Here is a 15,214-nt window from a genome sequence, read left to right as displayed (position 1 = left end):
ATTGGGTCGCTGGGTGCCAGGAGAATATCCTTCATGATTCTGCTTAAGAGTAGCATTTTCTGTACTATAGATCACAGGAACATGGTTCCACAGCATGCTAATGGATACAGGGCTGGTAATGGGTATCCAAGGATAAAAGAGATTCACCGTGGGTCAAAAAGTTTAGGAAACATTGAGTACTCTATTTTTCTTTGTAGATGCAAAATGCCCATTACTCTAGTACATGTTCTAAGGAGTACTTAAGAAACAAATCTCTTTATTCTCCAACCATTTGTTTTCTTTATTTATTTGAACGGAGCTTGTGGGTTTTTTGTTTGTTTGTTTTTGTCTTCTTATTGACAAACTGTTCCTCATTGAATACAAGGTACCACTGATTGTTAGATATACCATTACCTTATTTGTCACCAGGAAAGAAAAAAAAAACTCTGCCAATGATAATTGTAATATGTTGTCAATTATGAGACACGTTCTGATTTGAGAGGTGTTAACGTATGAAAAAATGTGAAACTTAGAATTGTTGAATGGAATCAGATTTGGTTCTTAGATATGCCAAACTGTGAGGGGCTTTCTTCCCTGAGCCAGGCTATGTTGTGATTGTTCACTCTTGTTACTTTCTTATAATCATCATGAAATGGATATTACAGGATGCTAAGGTTGTGGCACTGATAACCCCCTGATCAACATAGATTTTTGTTCCCCTTCCTAGTGTAGAATAGAATTGGTGCTGTGGAGCTGAACACTTCAGTGTGTGTGTGTATGTGTGTGTGTGTGTGTGTGTGTGTGTGTGTGTGTGTGTGTGTGTGTGTGTGTGTATAGTGGGGGGTAGGCCAAGATGCTTGGGGTCTAGGCAATACACAGCCTCAGAATATTATTGACATGGCATGAGATAGTTTTATTTGCATTTTAGGAAGATTGCTTTGATTTGGGGATAAAGGATGGATAAGAAGAGTTGAGACTTTGGAAGAAGTGTGTCTGGACCCTGGAAGACCCTTGAGCAGTGCATTGCAATACTCTAGGCCAAGGGATGTGTTCAATGGTCATGCTAATAGAAATGAAGACTGACGTTTTAGAATTATTTTACAGATAAAAATCTCTAGAACTTGGTAGAATGTTTTGTTGTAAAATGCTGATTTTATTATTATGCAGGTGTTGTGAGACCTACAGATCAGGAGACAATTGCCACTGAAAAGATAGTTTGTTACTCACAGTTCCCAAGAGGAGGGGGCATGTGACACCCCGAGGAGCCACATGGGGAAGCACCAGAGTCCATCAGGAGGCAGAAGGAGCAAGGGGAAGGCGTGGGCAGGGGCCTTTATTATGGCTTCTGTGGGAAAGGCAAGAAAAAGCAGGGTAAGCAGGCTTAGGATTGGATACTTTAAGTTCAGCAGGCTCTGGGGTATACGGGCTTTCTCTAGTTGTCTGGTACCTGGCCCTCTGATGATTAAGGCAGAAGAACACTGCCTTCTATATTACAGTAAGTCCCCTACTCAGAAATGAGTTCCATTTGATCACGTTCAAAAGTCCAATTTATTCCTAAGTCCAATAAAGTTAGCCTAGGTACCCAACTCACACAATTGGCTATATAGTACTATACTGTAATAGGTTTATAATACTTTTCACACAAATAATACATAAAAAACAAACAAAAACTAAAGAAAATACTTTTAATCTTATAGTATAATACCTTGCAAAGTACAGTAGTACAGTACAACAGCTGGCATACAGGGGCTGGCATCGAGTGAACAGGCAAGAAGAGTTACTGACGGGAGGAGGGAGAGGTGGTGGGAGATGGTAGAGCTGAAGGATTGTTAGCAATAGGAGATGGAGGGCAAGCTGCAATTTCGCTCACGCCTGATGTTGATGGCACAGGTTCTGGCTCCTTGCTGGATTCAATACTGTCTACCCTCTTGAAAAACAATCCAGTGATGTCTGGGTAGTAGCTCTTTTTTTCTCGTCACAGATGACATGGTAGCACTGGATTGCATTCTGAACGGCTGCTGCTACAACCTTCGTGTACCCTTCTATGTTTGGGTGCTGTACCTTAAATACTAACCGTGCCTCCTCAAATAAAAAAATCCCTTTGCCATTTCCTGCATTGTGAATCTCTCTGGTTCTTCAGTTACTTCTTCTTCTTCTTGTCTCTTTTCATCCTTTCTCTGGGCCTCCAATTCCATCAGTTCTTCATTAGTAAGCTCCTTGTGTTGCATAGCAAGGAGTTCAATGAAGTTGTCCTCTCGCAGATCTAGCTTGAAATAAAGATACTGTACTACTGTACTCTATACAGTACTGTACAGTAAAGTACACAAAAGCACAACCACTTGCAGAGGATGCACACACATGACAATGTAGGCCAGACACATGAACTAACTTACGTGATTGAACATGAAAACTCACATTTGCACCTTTGAAAGTTCACAACTTGAAGGTTCATATGTAGGGGACTTACTGTATAAAAGCCAGAGAGAGGAGGTGTTTCAGAGCATGGGCTCTGGTTTGGTTAGTTTGCATATGAAAATATGCTTCAGGGCAAATCATTTGCAATCTCTAAGAACCGACTAGCCCAGTCTATCCTCATCAGCAAGGCCACCAATGCCAGAGCATCAAGAATACAGAAAATATGAAAATATAGTTAATATACATTTGATGAGAGAAATGAGGAAGTCAAAAAGATTTCCATTTTGGATGACTATGGAAGTAAAATGCTGTTAACTTTCAAGGGAACTAAACTTTATTGAGCACCTACTCTGTGCCAGGTACAGCTTTAAGACCTTTACATAGTCTCAGTCAATCCTTAAAGCTACATTTTGACAGGGGGACTCTTTTTAGCTTAATTTTACAGCAGTGTTGTTGAAGAAGTCTGCAAGAGTTTGTGCTCCGTCCCCTATGACATGCTCCCTCACAGCCTGATTTTAGATGTGTTGGATTTGAGGTGCCTGGGGAACATCTTGGTAGAACTATTTAGGATACAATACCAATAACATCCCCATTTTAACCTACGTTCTTATTTAACAGAAACTTACACTGCACTTCTTACACCCTAGACACTCTCTGTCCTCAAAGCTTTACAAATGCTGTCTTATTTAATCCCATAACAGTACTTTGAATTATTATCCTTATTACATTCTTATTTTTAATCACCTTAATAGCTACCAATTTATGGAATATCCTGATGAACCATGCACTAGACTAGGCATTTTACGTAAATTAACTTAATTCAATCATGCAAGACAAATGTGATTATCTCCACTTTAAAGACCAGAAAACTAATGCTTAGTGGCTTGCATCACGTGGCTTTATATTTATGAAATTTCATAAATGTGAACTTCTGTTGTGGTTAGAACTATTATACCATTTTACAGACCAGAAATTAAGTCTCAATAGTTTAAGTGACTTGATCAATGCTACAAGACCATAAATCACCTAGGCTGGATTTGAATTTCGGTATATTTGATTTTTCATCCCAATCTTTCCCCAATATTCCTGTACTTTTCAAAATGTGTTTCACTGGAGCTTTATTTTCAATGTTTCATAAATGTGGGCTTATCTTTTATGAATCTTGATTTCATAAAATTGGACAGTGCCGTGGGCTAAATAGTATCCCCTGCCAAAATTTAAAGGTTGGAGTCTTCACCCCAGTACCTCAGAATGTGACTGTATTTTGAGATTGGGTCTTTAAAAAGGTAATTAAGGTAAAATGAGGTGATGAGGTCATGGATTAGGGTGGGCCCTCATCCAGTTTGACTGACTGATTTCCTTATAAGAAGAGGAACTTAGGACACAGTCACACACAGAGGAAAGACCATGTGAAGGCACAGTGGGGAAGACGGCCATCTACAAGCCAAGGAAAGAGCCTGAGAAGAAATCAACCCTGCTGACCAGACATCTAGCCTCTGGAACTTTGTGAGAAAATAAATATCTGTTGTTTAAGCCACCTAGTCTGTGGTTTTTGTTATGGTGGCCTAGGAAATTAATACAGACAGTAAGTTTCCACTACTGAAACAAAAGTGGGAAGCCACCGTCCTTGGTAGTTAGTCACACATGCTGTATGACCAGTCTGATTACTTTCCTAAACTCACTAATCCTGAGGTCAGATGACCTCCTGGGATAAAAGCCAGCTTCCTCTTGCTGTTACTCCAGCCCCTGGTCTGCAGACATTTTCTTCTTCTTCTTCTAACTTCCCCTCCAGTGACAGAGGAGATAAATATCAGAGAAACAAAAGTCCAGAATGCTAAGGTTGCCACTCTCACTTCCTCTCCTCCCTTAACCCAGCACTGCTTTGAATACAGTCAGTGCCCTGGGGCAGGGAAGAGAAGACAGCACAGTGCCTCGGAGGCTGCCTTGACCGGCAGACACAGAGGGTCATGTTTTCAGAAGGCCACTTCTGGTCACAGAAAATGCCAGGATGATGCCTCGCACCCGCCTGGCTGCGGCTCTGATCCCAGCCATGGCCCTCCTCTTCTGCCTGAGGTCGGAGGGCTGGGACCCTTGTGTACAGGTACGTGGCTGGAGGCAGCTCCTCTTCCTGGAGCTTTGCCTTGCTTCTGAAAAACTGCTCTCTGCTCAGTTTCCCATGACGGGGCCCCAGTTAGTTTCATTTGCAAACAGACATCAAATTACCTTACAGATCTAAGAAACCACAGGGACCAAATGATTCAAGGCTATAGGACATTAACAAGCAGCCCATAGGGTCATGTCCCATTTAGGAGTTAAAGTGCTCCTAGGGACTTCAGGTCAGATAGACCTGCTTAAATTCACTGTTCTTTCACTTTTGGGGTGTGTGACCTTGCAGAAGTTATTAAACCTCTCTGAGACTAGTTTTCACATTGATAAAAGAATTATGGGCTTTAATAGAAAGTTGTAAGAAACCTGCTTCTTGTCATTGCTTAACGCTGGTGGTTTGTACACTATGTTTCAAGCTGTTGCTTTGCCCCTTTCAATCTCAGGAAGAAGATTTTTTTGGTCTCTTAATAGAAAGAACTTTCTAAGTGGATTTCAGACTTCTGAATCTAGTCATAGTTCTGTCCAAAAAATGAAAAGAAAAGGAGTTGAAAAAGAAAAGGAGAGACAGAGATACAGAGAAAGAGCGATGAAGAGAGAAGAAAAAGAGACAGGGAAAGATGCAAAATATCAGCTAAGGCAATGCTTTCTTTCTTTTTTTTGTAAATAAATTTATTTATTTTATGATTTTATTTTATTTATTTCTTGTTTCTGGCTGCGTTGGGTCTTTGTTGCTGCGCACGGGTTTTTCTCTGGTTGCGGCGAGTGGGGGCTACTCATTGCAGTGGCTTCTCTTGTTGCGGAGCACGGGCTCTAGGCATGCAGGCTTCAGTGGTTGTGGCATGTGGACTCAGTAGTTGTGGCTCGCGGGCTCTAGAGCGCGGGCTCAGCAGTTGTGGCGCATGGGCTTAGTTGCTCCGCGGCATGTGGGATCTTCCCGGACCAGGGATCGAACCCGTGTCCCCTGCACTGACAGGCGGTTTCTCAACCACTGCACCACCAGGGAAGTCCAATGCTTTCTTTCGTTGTGAAACACCAACCAGCTGGTTTGTAATCTCATTCATGAAGGATCTCCTTTGTTTTTCCCCTGCATGGACTTCACAGTTGCTTTGGAAAGCCCAGGGCAGAACCAAACAGCCAGAAGAATGTCCTGGGATCTAGGGTGTGGCAGAAATTCAAGAAAAGCATAACCAGCAGTCCTGACGTTGAGGACGTGGGGGAAATTGTGTACTTTAATACGTAACAAAGACAAATGTGTTATTTCCACGTCCTCTGCTCCCCCCCTTCCCTGCTCACTGTCCTCCTCCCTGTGTCCCTCCTGCTGTTCAGTTAGTGGGTATAGATCCTCCAATCATGGTCACCCCAGGATAAATTACAGCCACTCCTGGCTCCTCCCATTGCCCATGCCCCAAAGGCTCTCAGTTTCTGAAACTTGTCCAACCCTGCCCATCACCTCAGTGCCACCCTAGGGCAGATCCTCAGTTCCCCTGGCCTTGACTCTTGGGCAGTGACTCATCTCCTGACCCCTTAGCCCCCTTCCTTTAATCTAATCTGCTCATTTTCATCTGCTGTTTATTTGTCATTGTTGTTGTTTTTCCTGAGGTACAGATCTAACAAATTACCGTCCTTAAAAACTTTTAATAACTTTCCATTGCTATTAGGACCTTTTCCTACCATGGGGCCTTTGCACTGGCTAGTTCCTCTAGCTAGAATGCTTTTCCCCTAGATCAGTGCTGCTCAATGGGTCACATGATATTATTTAAATTTAAACGATACATTTAATAAACTAAATTTAACTAAATTTTTATTTAACCAAATTAACTTAATTTTAACTAACTGAATTTATATTTAAAACTATGTTTTAAACTATGTTCTAGTAGTTAAAAAAATAAAAACAAACAGATGAATTTAACTTTAATAATATTTTTATTTAAGTCAGTATATTCAAAATATTATTTCAAAATGTAATATATACTAGACTATTAACAAGATAGTTTACATTCTTTCTTCGGTACTAAGTCCTTGGGATTTGCATATATTTTACATTTATCATATTTAAACTATCCACATTTCTCATACTCAACAGCCGTGTGTGGCTAGTGGCTACCATATTGGACAGTGCAGCCCTAGATATTTTCATAGCTTAACCCCTCACTTCATTCAAATTTCTGCTTAAATGTCACCTCCTCTGGGAAGTCTTCCTTGATTGCCTCATGTAGAGCTCCCCACTCCCTATATTTGCCTCTAATCTCCTATGCTGCTTTATTTTTTTATATCACATCATTGGCTATACATATATATACTATATATATAAAATAAATATAGTGTAGTGAATATATATATATATATATATATATATATATATATATATATATTTATTGTTCACTGTTTGTCTTTCTGTTGAAATGGAATCTGTAAGAGGGCAAGATCATTGCTGGTTTTATTTATCACGTTATCCCAGTGCCTAGCACATGTAGTTGTTCAATTTATACGTGTTAAGTGATTAAAAGTATTGCCACAGGACAAAGTATGAGGCCCTCCTGATCTGGCTCTGGCTTCCCCTCTGGCTTAGGTTTCACCACTCCTGCCACACACCAGCTAATCTGAGCTAGTTTTCCACCCCTGTGTACTCACACTCTTCCCTCCTTCTTCCTCTTTCCATATCCAAATCTCACTTATCCTTCCAGACCCACCTGGAAATATTCTCTTTCTTGGAAGCCTTCTACAATCTACAATCCCTGGATCCAGGATTGATCTCTACCTTTTCTGAACCAAAGGGAACATTTTCCCTTTTCAGGAATGAGTTGTGCTCCTATCAAAACTCTTACTCTAGACTGTGAGCTCACTGAAGTCTGGAGCCTTATCACATTGGTCTTTGTGCTGCCCACAGCACTTAGCAGAAAATGCCTTCAACTGGGATTTGAATAAACTTCCATGTAATCAGTTATCAATTCATTTGTTCGACAAATTTTATTGAGCATTAACCATTTTCCGGGCATCATTCTGAGTGCTGGAGACAGAGAGCGAGAGTCTCAAAGCTTACGATCTAGTGAGGGAAGCAAACAGTACGTATGGAACAATCACATAGAAGGCATAATGATAGTGATGCCGCCTGTGAAGGAGGATAAAAGAGGGTAAGGGATGATGCCTGGCACCATCCTCTATTAGACAGTATGGGCTGTGAGAATTCTGCGAGGAATAACCTTTCAGGAGACAAGTGAATAAAGCAAAGAGCTGCACTATGGCCTGTGAGACGTTACGCATGTTACTTCATCTCACTGAATTCTTCTTCTTAAAAAGGTTTATTTGAAAATTAAATTCAAACATGTAACATATAAGAAACAAGCCTGCATATAGTGGGGAATTAATAATAGCCAATAATAATACATGCTAACATTTATTGATCATTTACAATGTAATAGGCTTTGAGATAATCTCTTTAATACCTTATCTCATTAATTCTTTTAAAAGATTCTACTGGTTTTAAACTGAAAACCAAAATTAGCTGGCTTAAGCAAGGAATTTTGTTGAAGAATCAGAGAATTAGGAAATTAAATGGGAGTTTGGAGAACAAGGCTTACAAAGAATTTGGGAAAGTATGATAGAAATCAGCAGAGGAACCAAGACAGCATCAAGCGCTTGACCTTATTCACTAGGTTCCACCACTGAAGTCGATGCACTTCAAAGATTTGTCCCCATTTCTATCTCATCTGCTCAAAGGTCAGTGATCCAAGGGAAAGAATACAATTGGCAAAAATTGCACTATGACTAAGGAAGGTCTGGACACCTGACTCGCAGTCTCCCTAAGCTTGTATACAACAAGAGGTGTATTTAGAAAAACAACAGTGGGACTTCCCTGGTGGCACAGTGCTTAAGAATCTGCCTGCCCATGCAGGGGACACGGGTTAGATCCCTGGCTCTGGAAGATCCCACATGCCGCGGAGCAACCAAGCCTGTGAACCACAACTACTGAGCCTGCGTGTCACAACTACTGAAGCCTGCACACCTAGAGCCTGTTCTCTGCAACAAGAGAAGCCACCGCAATGAGAAGCCCGCACACCGCAACGAAGAGTAGCCCCCACTCTCCGCAACTAGAAAAAGCCTGTGCACGGCAACGAAGACCCAACACAGCCCAAAATAAATAAATAATTTAAAACAACAACAACAACAACAACAACAAAATCCCTTGTTGCAAATCACAGGGAAGAGATAGGGTGAAACCCAGAGCTTTTGGACTCTAGAGCTTCAGCTCTTCACCACTTGACTCCATTGCTTCTCGCTAAATGCTGCCATTGTGATAGCAGAGGTTAAACGTTGGCTAGGTGCTTTTCCCTTCCTAATCTAGAGTAAGACATTTTATAAGAATGAAGTGAGTGGATAAATGAATGGATGGGTGGATGGATGAACAGATGATTGGGTGGATGCATGACTGGATGGATGGATGGATGAAAGAAGGCTGACTGGCCCCTGTGCTTGTCCCAGTGGCATCCCAGGCTTTGGCCTAGGAGAGGAGAGTTGCTGGGAGGTCTGGTAAGGTGCATGCAGCAAGACACTGCATCTAATGTCTGATCATTTCAGGTGGTTCCTAACATTAGTTACCAATGCATGGAGCTGAATCTCTACAAAATCCCTGACAACATCCCCACATCGACCAAGATACTGGACCTGAGCTTTAACCACCTGAGTCATTTAAACAGCCATAGCTTCTCCAACTTCCCAGAACTGCAGATGTTGGATTTATCCAGGTAATGTATGAGTTTTACCATTGTACAAGGAGAAATGTTCATTGTTTTATCATTTCATTCTTAAGTCAGAGAGCCTGATTAATGAAGTCTCATTTTCATTCATCTATTTATTCATGCAACAGACATCTTACTTGCTATATAACTTTGGGCAAGCCACCTCCCTTCTCCAGGTCTCAGCTTTCTTATCTGTGAAATGAGCAGTTGGATGAGACAGTCTCTAAGGACAATTCTATCTTTGATTTTCTTTTAAGTTAGGGGAGTAAACTGACTCAAACTCTTTCATCAGCAGATATTTATTGACTACTTGCTATATGTTGTTCACTCTGCTAGGAACGGAGAGTATGTTGATATATAACATACAACCCTAGCTACTAAGGAGGGCATATCCACTTGAAAGAATTGATATGTTTAAATCCTGAGCATGGTGCTCAGCATAGTAGACATTCAACACATGCTACTTGATTCTGGTTTTGGATTTTGAACCTGAGATAATAAGGATAGTAATATATAAGAGTAGGTGATAAGTTATTTACAAACTAGAGGCAAGACACTGTGTTGTACAGAAAAGGGGCCTTCTATGCAGTGAATAATCAATATAGAGTTCATGAACTGAGTGGGATTCAAATAATGTCTAGAATATTGGAAGTGGGGTAGAGGATAAGGAATTAGAAAGATACAAGTAACCCAAAGAGAAAGATAACAAGATCAAAGGAAAACATCTGCTGTGAGAAAGAACAGTGACTAATGTTTTATTTTTCTGATACAGGGAAGTATATCATTCATTAGAACAGGTGAAGTTATTATCATCATTTTGGGGGGAATTGAATCCTAAAATCATTTTCATCATCAGGGACCTTATTTAGAAATGTAGTAGATAATGGACTATAATCTCTATAAGGGTTTGTGAAAAATGGAGAAACATTTTATGTATGACATTTTATTATAGAAACTCTTAGTAAAGGATAAGAGGATAGTAGATATTCCTGCAGAAGAGTGGTCATCTTATGTTTTATACTCTAACTTGGATATTGATAGACTACAACAAAGGGGGGATCAAGCATTTTGAAGGCAGTGACATAGAGCCTTATGGAGGTCAGAAGACTTGAGCTGGGTCCTCCTCCAACATTTACTGCCATATGGCCTGAGGCATGTCACTTTGTGTGACTTGATTCTCAGTTTTCATATCTGTGAAACACAAATGGTGAACCTTACCCCACAGGGTTAACCGTGATACTAAATGTTAACACGCTATATATATTAAAAACCTTGTAAAGTAGATTTTATAAGCATAAAATACTATTATAGCATTCCATTCGTTTCTAAATTTCAGTTTTCTGAATGAGAATTTTGTCAAGAAATATACTGAATTGAGGTAGACAGACCAACGCTTTTTTTTAAACAAAAGAGTCTCATCAATGTCCCTTATAATTCATTTTCGACGCACCACATACCCAAGGAACTACCCTCAGAGGCTTTAAATATGTGCTTGGAGAGAGGCTAGCTCCCCCTCCTGGTTAGCCAGGAGGAGATTCTGGATTAGGGCAAGGACAGATTATAGTGCAATAGATACTCTGACTTTTCATGTTGCTTCACAGTGTTCTTCATATACAGTAACTCCACTTATCTTCTAAGGATTCTTTGTGATAGACCAGGCAGCCTTTTTTTTCCTATGGAAATCTATTGATACATTTTTTTCTTTTTTGTAGATGAGGAAATTGAGGCTTGGAGAGTTTAAGGGATTCATATACATGCACATGCCTTGTTGACAGCGACCAGAGATTCATGTTCACATCTCCTGCTTCCAAGTTAAATATTCTCTTCATCTTAATACTCTGATTAACATTAAGTGATGAGCCCTATATGGAGAACTTTTCATGAACATTAAGGATATCTGTGACACTTTGGTGTAATTTTTTATACCTTTGAAATTGACATTCACTAGTCATTTATCATGCCTAACAACTAACAACTATCTGCCTCATCTGTACCAATCAGATATATAATCACGATTATGTGTGGCAGGAAATGGCTAAAGTTGATCCAAGGTTCAGTCTTCACGTGCCCCAATCATTGATCTTTAACTGATTTCCCTCTGTTGGATGGGCTGCCTCTGCTTAGCATGTGTGCCTAGTGTGATAAAAAGAGATTGTCATGGGGGTCAGTATGATAATACCAAATTTGTGGGGTTTCTTCTTTGCTTCATCTGCCTTGCTTGATATTTTTGCCTATGCATCATCATATGGTATGTCATATCTGTGTGAAGACCTAGATGACTGTGTTGATATTTCGTTTTGTTTTTTTATTCAGCAGAAATATTATGTAATCTGTATCTCTTTTCCTTGTAGATGTGAAATTCAGATGATTGAAGATGATGCCTATCAGGGCCTAAACCACCTCTCCACCTTGATATTGACAGGAAACCCTATACAGAGTTTAGCCCCGGGAGCCTTTTCTGGGCTATCAAGTTTAGAGAAGCTGGTAGCTGTGGAGACAAACCTAGCATCTCTAGAGGACTTCCCCATTGGACATCTCAAAACCTTGAAGGAGCTTAATGTGGCTCACAATCTTATCCATTCCTTCAAGTTTCCTGAATATTTTTCTAACCTGCCCAACCTGGAGCACTTGGATCTTTCTAATAACAAAATCCAAAATGTTTATCATGAAGACTTGAAGGTTCTCCATCAAATGCCCCTGCTCAACCTCTCTTTAGATTTGTCCCTGAACCCTTTAGACTTTATTGAACCAGGTACCTTTAAAGAAATTAAGCTCAATGAACTGACTTTGCGAAGTAATTTTAATAGTACACATGTAATGAAAATTTGTATTCAAGGTCTGGCTGGTTTAAAAATCAATCGGTTGGTTTTGGGAGAATTTAAAAATGAAAGGAACTTGCAAAGTTTTGACAGATCTGTCCTGGAGGGACTGTGCAATTTGACCTTCGAAAAATTTCGGATAGCATACTTCAGTGAATTCCCAAGGGATGATATAGGCTTATTTAATTGTTTGGTAAATGTTTCTATGATTTCTCTGTTGAGTCTGGATTTAGACAGTCTAGAAGCCCTTCCTAAAGACTGCAGATGGCAACACTTAGAACTGATTAACTGTAATTTTAAACAATTTCCCACATTGAAGCTCAATTCTCTCAAAAAGTTTGTTTTCATAGACAACAAAGGTATGAGCACTTTTACTGAATTTGAGCTACCAAACCTTCAGTTTCTAGATCTCAAAAGAAATCGCTTGAGTTTCAAGGGTTGCTGTTCTCACACTAATTTTGGGACAACCAAACTGAAGCATTTAGATCTGAGCTTCAATGATGTCATTACTATGAATTCAAACTTCTTGGGCTTAGAGCAACTAGAACATCTGGATTTTCAGCATTCCAATCTGAAACAGGCCAATGATTTTTCAGTATTCCTATCACTCAGAAACCTCCGTTACCTTGATATTTCTTATACCAACACCCGAGTTGTCTTCCATGGCATCTTTGTTGGCTTGGTCCGCCTCCAAACCTTGAAAATGGCAGGCAATTCTTTTCAGAACAACTTGCTTCCTGATATCTTCACAGAACTGACTAACTTAATCATCCTGGACCTCTCTAAGTGTCAACTGGAACAGGTATCCCAGATGGCATTTCACTCCCTCCCTAGACTTCAGGTGCTAAATATGAGTCACAACAAACTCTTGTCATTGGATACACTTCCTTATAAACCACTCCACTCCCTCCGGATTCTGGATTGCAGTTTCAACCGTATCATGGAGTCCAAGGAGCAAGAACTACAGCATTTGCCAAGGAGCCTTGCTTTGTTAAATCTTACTCAGAATGACTTTGCTTGTGTTTGTGAACACCAGAGTTTCCTGCAGTGGGTCAAGGACCAGAGGCAGCTCTTGGTGGGAGCTGAGCAAATGATGTGTACACAACCTTTAGATATGCAGGACATGCCCGTGCTTAGTTTCAGGAATGCCACTTGTCAGATGAACAAGATGATCATTAGTGTGTCGGTTCTCACCGTCCTCTTGGTATCTGTGGCAGGAGTCCTGGTCTATAAGTTCTATTTCCACCTAATGCTTCTTGCTGGCTGCAAAAAGTATGGCAGAGGTGAAAGCACCTATGATGCTTTTGTAATCTACTCAAGCCAGGACGAAGACTGGGTGAGGAATGAATTGGTAAAGAACTTGGAGGAGGGGGTGCCCCCCTTTCAGCTCTGCCTTCACTACAGAGACTTTATTCCTGGGGTGGCCATTGCCGCCAACATCATCCAGGAAGGTTTCCACAAAAGCCGGAAGGTGATTGTCGTGGTGTCCCAGCACTTCATCCAGAGCCGATGGTGCATCTTTGAGTATGAGATTGCCCAGACCTGGCAGTTTCTTAGCAGCCGTGCTGGCATCATCTTCATAGTCCTGCACAAGTTGGAGAAGTCCCTGCTGCGGCAGCAGGTAGAGCTGTACCGCCTTCTCAACAGGAATACCTACCTGGAGTGGGAGGACAGTGTCCTGGGGCGGCACATCTTCTGGAGACGACTCAGAAAAGCCTTGCTGGACGGTAAACCATGGAGGCCAGAAGGAACAGCAGATGCAGACAGCAGACAGCAGGAAGCAACAGCCTCCACTTGAGGGGGAAAATCTCCTGATGTGCTCCTTGCCCAGCTGGACGCAGTGATTGTTCAGTTAACAAGTATTAAATGCTGCAACGTACCAAGCATTGTGCTAAAGGCTGGTGATTTAGTGGTGCACAAGATATACAGGACTGCTAATCTCATGGAGTTTACAATGTAGAGGGAATAAACACTGTACTAAAATACAGAACTTCCAGGTGGATGTTTCAACCAACTCATCTAAGGAGTCCAGGACAGGGAAAGTCAACTCAACTCTTACCCCATCAAACTGAATTAGAACTAAGAGATTGGGCCTCAGTGAGATTAGAAAAGGACAGACTTCTTCTCCTTCGTCTTTTGAGTAGAAACCATCTCATGTTATATGTTTTAGCCATGTTAAAACAAAGCAGTTTTGGTAGTTTCAACTGATCTAGGTCTTGGCTCACTTTTCCCTTTTCTTTTGAATATAATTTAAATTCTATTTGCGACTCAAAAGGCTCCAGATTCAGATCCACCCCCCTACTTTAAGTCAATTCACAAATATCCTGGTTATCCCTTAGCATGTTCTATTTATTAACTACTAGTCCCTGATATTTTTTTGTCTTTATAAATCCAGTTCTCATTTTTCACGTCTTCTCTATAAACCCATATCATAAATAAGGCTGTTAGAGGCATGCTGGAAAGATCCATATTTAACCACTAACTTTTGAGCAAATATGTAAAATATACTCTGTCACTTTGTCACTTGATGCCATTCTGAAGTTATTACCTACCAAGTTATGACTGTCATGAAGGAAGCATTAAAATAATTTGGTTGAAAGTGGCACTTATTATAATAGAGGGAGACAAGTCCAGCTTCCTGGTCTCATCATGAGCAATTCAGGCTAGAGGCAGGGCAGGAGGTGGGATGACCTCAGGAGGTCAGCTCTTCTTGATGACCCCAGAAACATGTGGGCTGATAGAGCTGGGGTGACTGCATGATGGGAGTTGCAGCAAAGGTTTCTTCTGCAGCAAATGAGTATTGTTTGATGGTCCATTGAATCTTTCAGGGGATTTTGAAATGGTTCGAGGTGGGGAGCACACATTGCTGTTTCCTGTTGGGTGTCACTCCATGATCACATTTAGGAAAGAGTAGATATTATCATTGAGAAAGTAATGTCCTTGAGGTTACTGTGGGTCGTGTTAAGGGAAATTCTTTGAAAAGCACAGGCAGCCAGCTTTCCCAGAATAGTGCAGTCAAAGAAAGGGCAATGAGGACACTTGGAAAATACGGTTGTCAAAAACTGGAAATATGGCCACATGTAGGAGTGTGTTTGTGACTAAGTGTTCCAGAGTGTATTTTGGTTGGAGCATGGTTGGAGTTGCTGAACATGCCTGGGT

General features: G+C 40.8%; 1 protein-coding gene across 1 annotated transcript; it reads left to right on the top strand.

Moving 5' to 3' along the window:
* Positions 1-776: 776 nt before the first annotated feature.
* TLR4 (toll like receptor 4) lies at positions 777-14,578 on the top strand. The gene is made up of 3 exons (XM_082470419.1): positions 777-4,495; positions 9,076-9,242; positions 11,588-14,578. The coding sequence occupies exons 1-3, from the start codon at positions 4,403-4,405 to the stop codon at positions 13,851-13,853; spliced, it is 2,526 nt and encodes an 841-aa protein (XP_082326545.1). The 5' UTR covers positions 777-4,402; the 3' UTR covers positions 13,854-14,578.
* Positions 14,579-15,214: the final 636 nt, after the last annotated feature.

The sequence above is a fragment of the Balaenoptera physalus genome, assembly GCF_965194825.1.
Source record: "Balaenoptera physalus genome assembly, chromosome: 7".
In the NCBI taxonomy this organism is placed as follows: domain Eukaryota; kingdom Metazoa; phylum Chordata; class Mammalia; order Artiodactyla; family Balaenopteridae; genus Balaenoptera; species Balaenoptera physalus.
Note: the sequence above shows the minus strand (reverse complement) of the source record. Positions and strands in the feature narration are given on the sequence as shown.